This window comes from Rutidosis leptorrhynchoides, chromosome 3, assembly GCF_046630445.1.
Source record: "Rutidosis leptorrhynchoides isolate AG116_Rl617_1_P2 chromosome 3, CSIRO_AGI_Rlap_v1, whole genome shotgun sequence".
In the NCBI taxonomy this organism is placed as follows: domain Eukaryota; kingdom Viridiplantae; phylum Streptophyta; class Magnoliopsida; order Asterales; family Asteraceae; genus Rutidosis; species Rutidosis leptorrhynchoides.
In genome coordinates, this window is record NC_092335.1 from 122,614,798 (window position 1) to 122,621,104 (window position 6,307).

Here is a 6,307-nt window from a genome sequence, read left to right on the forward strand (position 1 = left end):
TTTTAGAGTTTATACATATGGTCATGCATGTGTTTTATCATAAGGTTGTACATAATGCCTCAAATATTGTACATATGGTAATGAGGTGTTTTATCAAAAAGTTGTACATTATGCTTCACATATTATACAATTAACATGTTAATTTTTTTTATTAAATACAGTTAATTATTTTAATGACATCATCACAGAGGTTTAAAATTTTCTCTTTTATTTATGAAACTTTTTAAGCTTAAATAAGATTTATTTTTACATCATCATTTTAGAGATATAAATTAAATGTACAACACATGATCTATCAAACTTTTGATAAATATTCTCATATGAAAATTTAAAAAACAAATGTCAAACATAGCTAAAAATCAATGGGTTTAATAGCACTTGCACTAAAAAAATAAAATCATACTACACAACGGTATGCTTCTTTTAATATTTCAAAACAAAATTAGTAGATTTTTTAAGCTTATGGAGTGTAAGTCTCATTTTAAAATTATATTTTAATATCTCAAGAAAAAAATGATAGATTTAGAAGCTTGGTTTTTTAATTATGGTAATAATCACTTCCTAAATTATTTTATGTATTTATTTAAGTTATTAATATATTAATGACATCACCATGATTATTGTGAAGATGACATGTATCAAATGATGAGTTAAAATAGAGTTATGATGACATCATCATTTTAGCAATTTAATAGAAAGTATAAATAGATAGATAGATAGATAGAAATAAATACAAATAAAATACAAATTCTAATTAAAATATGATATTACAATTTTAGGTTCGTTTTGAAGTTATCGGTATAAAATATAATAATAATAATAATAATAATAATAATAATAATAATAATAGCTATTATTTTTATGTTGTTCGGTCTTTCAAAACTAAAAATATTGTACTTTTAATTTATATTTATGGCTTAAAACTGAAATTGTTTGTAATTGAAAATGTAAAAATATTAATTGGTAGGGCTAAAAAACTGTTTAGTTTTTCGTTCAGCTATGACAATATTCAATATTTTATGATAAAGTGTTGAGGTACGTTGGGGACATTTCACTTTTCCGGTTCTTTGATAATTTTTTTGAGTGACTTCAAATGATATACGACGTAATAGCATAGCCACTATATGATACAACAGAGCCACTGCTATTCAGAGCGGTAAAGTGAACAATCCCTTATACAGTCCTTCTCCTTAGTTTCTGAACTAGCAGAATCGGAAATAAAGTTAATATATTTGAATTTTGAAGTTAAATTGTTACTTTAGAAATATATCAAAAGAGCGTAGTTCACATTTCGAACATTAAAGTGCCTGTGTTGGAATCAGCTTAAAAGATGATGAGCGAGTGCATTTAACAGATTTGTAGTACAGAGTAAGCAAAACCATTCAGAATTTTAAAGCAAAAACCGCAACTGTCAAAACCCAATTGTGAACCATGGAGCATTTGTAACCAAAAAGAAACAAAAAAACAAGACATTTCCTAATTAACAATACCAAAAACAAACACTTGTAAAGCGACGGCTACATTGTTGATTCTAGTGATTATCTTCTTCTTCACAGAACTTTGAATACTGATCACTGTCCATTAAGGAGTTTACCTCGTTGGTGTCGCTTATCTCCACCTTCATAATCCATCCATCCTCGTATGGGCTTCCATTAACCTGAAAACGTCATGATCTCAACTCAGAACTTCATTGTAAACAGATGAGGTTTTTTTAAAAAAAATAAAAAATTTAAGGCAAATCTCACATAAACAGACGAGTTAGATTATTTAAAACTCATGAAGTCAGTCAGGAAGGAATGGCTAATGTTTTCAACTCCGGTACAGATTTACCCAACCAGTCAGACCCACCCATTTTGACACCTTTAGTCAGTAAGGGACTAGGGTATGTTATTGCAATATCCATGAGTCATGATGTATCAATAATGTTATAATGAGTGATAGATGGGTTACCAAGCCAGGTGAGCTGCTTAGTTGTTCATTGACTTCAACAACCTTGCCGGAAACAGGAGAGTTAATATCACTAGTGGCCTTGACACTCTCGACTGCACCAAAACTGGTACCTTGAGTTACGGTGGTTCCAACCTCGGGTAATTCGACATAAACCACGTCCCCTAAGTGGTCCTGGGCATGGTCTGTGATACCAACTGTGGCTGAGTTACCTTCGACTTTGGCCCATTCATGAGAGTCAGCATACTTCAAATCCTTCACAACTGAACATATTACAAAAGGTAGATGTTAACACGCGCGCGCACACACACACTCTCACACACTTAATCTCTTATATCAACATGGGCGTCTTTGAGAGTGTGCAAGATAGGCCATCAAACAGGACCCGGAATTGCAAGATATATACTAGTTATGCTACGATCCAATTATGGCAAAAAGAACTTACAACTGAAAAAAAAATTATTTTTTCTTCTTCTTTTGACACAAATTGCCCCAAGTCAGAAGTCATTTTGATTGAGAGACCTCGGAAACAATGATAACTTGTATCGCTAAATGTTTAGTAGTATTATCAAGTTATTATATGTATTAAAAATATGACGTTTATAAGGGTCAATTTTTATATCTCGAACGAGACTTATAAATTAATGAGATAGCTATATAGATCTATACTATACACAATGTGAGTTACTTAAAAGGAACAAAGTGTAGAAGTTATACAGGAAGAACTCAATAATAGAAGAAAAAATGGCCAAATGAGCTACAAACATATCAGATACTTGTAGTCACTACCATAAATGGCCGAATTTTCAGTTTTGTCAGTGTTTCGAAATAATATGCAAGCAAAGGAGTTGCAACAACAAAACTGTTTCAGATCATAATGTAACAAAGAAAAAACATTTACTACAGCCATGATTAAAAGGATGAAGCTGACAAAAGGCAAACACTACAATAGCATGACAAATAACAATTCACAATTGCATTCAATGATCTTACAGTTGCTCACTTGCTCATATATATTTCATGATATTAAAATAATACTCCGTAATCCATATGAAAATATATAGTACTCCGTAATTTATAAAAGATTATTCTCTAAATAAACAAAAAGAACACTGGACTGGATCAAATTAAATTAAAAGATATGAAATCAAATTAAAAGATAAAATAAGGTGAGGAAGAAATGAATGAAGAGTGATTACCTGATGCAAAACCTCGATTGAAAGTAGAGATTTTGAGGTATGAAGCGGCAGCTTTTGATGCCCACATTAATCTTGATCCCATCGCCGCCACCTTTTTTTTTTTTTTTTTCGTGACGGAATGATTCACCAACCCCCAAGTAACAGTTCGATTTGGATACAAATAAAGTGGGTGGGTTGGTGAGTGTGCGATCCACTTCTGACTTCCCCCACCAGGTTTGTTTGAAGTTTTCCTGCCTCCGACTCAGGGGCTAGTTTGATTGGTTGGTGACTTTGGTGCAACCCCACCAATTTTTGTTTTATCTAGACTTACATAATGAAATATATTTATATTTTATTATATAAAATAATATAATTTTCAATTTAGTTATATTTATATTATATTTATAATAGTCATTGTTAGATCTAAGTTAAATAACTGTTTCGTATATCGTAAATTATTATTATTATTATTATTTTTTTTAAATGTATACACCAACAAAAAAGTTCATAATTTGAAATGTTAAAAAACAATATAAAAAACTTGCTTACTCATTAACACATACATTAAACCACTCTATCGACAACTTGATGCATGTGTCATAGCCCTCCTTTTCCATGGCGCCATAGACACATCACACATATTAGCCATGGTTTCCTATGGGTCTTCGTGATGGTAGTAATCGTATGTTTATGTGCCATGATAGTTTATATGTTTGTGTGTGTAATTGTAAGTTCATCATATGTTCGTAATGTTGGTTATGGTATGTAGCGTTTATTTACGAGTTAACTTTATTTTAGACATACTATATAACGATGTGTTGGGTTTTTTATTTGGTTTCCAATTATGTGGTTAGCCCAAGCCCAACAAATTAAGCCCAATTGATTGTTTGACTTGGTCAACCATCAAGGGGCATCTTTAATTTGAAGTTGTGCAGCTGTATTCACAAAAGAGTGCAGAGAGATAGATCAAGAAATTGTGTGAAACCCCAATTCCCGTCTACAGTGACAGCAGGCCAGAAAACCTTCGATCCCCGGAGATCCGACCGTTGAATCTTCTTCATTTTTGGGCTGTGTCTTCCTGACAACAGTGCCAACATTTTCAACCGTTGAATTCGTCTCAAGTGGTCTGTAGCTCGAGTTACAGCAGGTCGAACAGTAGCAGAATTTTGGGTGATGAAATTCTTCTTTTGTCTTTAATTGTTTCATATACTTGTTGATTATTGTTGTTCAAGAGTATGGTGATGTTGTATACCTCTAGTTGATCTAGAGAAGGATTATTGTATTGCTCTCTTTGTTGATGATAGTGGAATTTAAGTGGCTTACGAGTCCCGTGGTTTTTACTCTCGATTTTGAGAGGTTTTCCACGTAAAAAGTCTCGTGTTTTAGTGTGTGCTTGATTATTGTTTTGCTACTGATTTGGAACAGATTTGGGGACTGATTTGGGTTGGTTTTGATATAGCTTGTTTGTTAGTTTCCTCACGGGTTCATACGGGTCGGGAAATGCTTGTCAAACGGGTTTGTTTCCGCTTTGTAGATTGCCCGTTGTGATTATTTTCCCATCAAATTGGTATCAGAGCTAGGTTATTTGATTTGACTTGTGTGAAAGATGGAAACTAATACAAGTAAAATGATTAGTTTAAATGGTTCAAATTATCATGTTTGGAAAGGTAAAATGGAGGATCTTCTTTATGTGAAAGATTATTATTTGCCTGTTTTTACTGAGGATAAACCTGAGGAAAAATCTTATGCTCAAAGGAAAATTTTACATAGACAAGTATGTGGGTATATTCGGCAGTGGGTTGATGATAATGTTGTGAATCATATTACTGGGGAGACTGATGCTAAAGCCTTATGGAAAAAGCTTGAGCAGTTATATGAACGAAAGACTGGGAATAACAAGTTGTTCTTAATTAAGCAGATGATGGCTTTGAAGTATCATGATGGGACTCCTATTACAGATCACCTAAATGCATATCAGGGTATTATAAATCAGCTTGCAGGTATGGGTATCAAGTTTGAGGATGAGATTCAGGGTCTCTGGTTACTTGGTAAATTACCGGACTCTTGGGAGACTTTTAGGACATCTTTGTCCAACTCTGCACCGAATGGTACTATCACCATGGAATTGGCTAAGGGTAGTATTTTGAATGAAGAGATGAGAAGAAAGTCACAAGGTTCCTCTTCACAGTCAGATATCTTGGTCACAGAAACGCGGGGGAGAAGTCATAGTAGAGGTCAGGGTAAAAGAGGCAATCATCGTAGCAGCTCACGCAAAGGCAAATTTGCTAACGTTGAGTGTTATAATTGTCATGAAAAGGGGCACACAAAGTGGTATTGTCCAAAGTTGAAGAATGAGAAGAAAAAGGCATATGACAAGAATAAACAAAAGAAAAGTGATGGTGGTGATGATGATAAGGTTGAAGTTAACGCTATCACAGATGAGTTCTTTGTTTGTATTGATTATGATATGATCAATCTTACTCATGATGACACGAGTTGGATTGTTGATAGTGGTGCTACATGTCATGTTGCAATTTGTAGAGATCACTTCTCATCTTACACTCCAGGTGACTATGGATTTGCTAGGATGGGTAATGCCGGGTTATCAAAGATCGTTGGTATTGGAGATGTTTGTTTGAAATTTGACACGGGAATGGAGTTAGTTTTGCATAATGTAAAACATGTTCCGGATATGAGACTTAATGTTATTTCAACAGGCATTCTTGATGATGATGGTTATTATAACGGTTTTGGTAATGGTATTTGGAAACTAACTCTTGGTTCTATGATAGTGGGAAGAGGCAAGAAAGACTCAAGATTATACATCACGCGTCCGAAGATCATCCAGAACATTGTTAACGCAGTGGACAATGTTGATTCTACTGAGTTGTGGCATAAAAGACTTGGCCACATGAGTGAAAAGGGGATGTCTATCTTGTTCAAGAAGAATGTGTTGTCGGGTGTTAGTGGTATTGATTTGAGTAAGTGTTCTCACTGTTTGGCAGGGAAACAGACCAGAGTTGCGTTTAAGAGTCATTCTCCTTTTCGAATGGAGAACGTACTTGATCTAGTTCATTCGGATGTTTATGGGCCTATGAAGACTAGGACACTTGGTGGATGTTCCTACTTTGTTACATTCATCGATGATCATTCCAGAAAGGTGTGGGTTTATACCTTAAAGT

General features: G+C 33.9%; 1 protein-coding gene across 1 annotated transcript; it reads right to left on the minus strand.

Moving 5' to 3' along the window:
* Positions 1-1,311: 1,311 nt before the first annotated feature.
* On the minus strand, positions 1,312-3,358 carry LOC139896753 (glycine cleavage system H protein 2, mitochondrial-like). Its single transcript, XM_071879390.1, has 3 exons — positions 3,147-3,358; positions 1,951-2,210; positions 1,312-1,657 (listed from the first exon to the last, which is right to left on the minus strand). Exons 1-3 carry the CDS (start codon positions 3,226-3,228, stop codon positions 1,532-1,534), a joined length of 468 nt encoding a protein of 155 aa, XP_071735491.1. The 5' UTR covers positions 3,229-3,358; the 3' UTR covers positions 1,312-1,531.
* Positions 3,359-6,307: the final 2,949 nt, after the last annotated feature.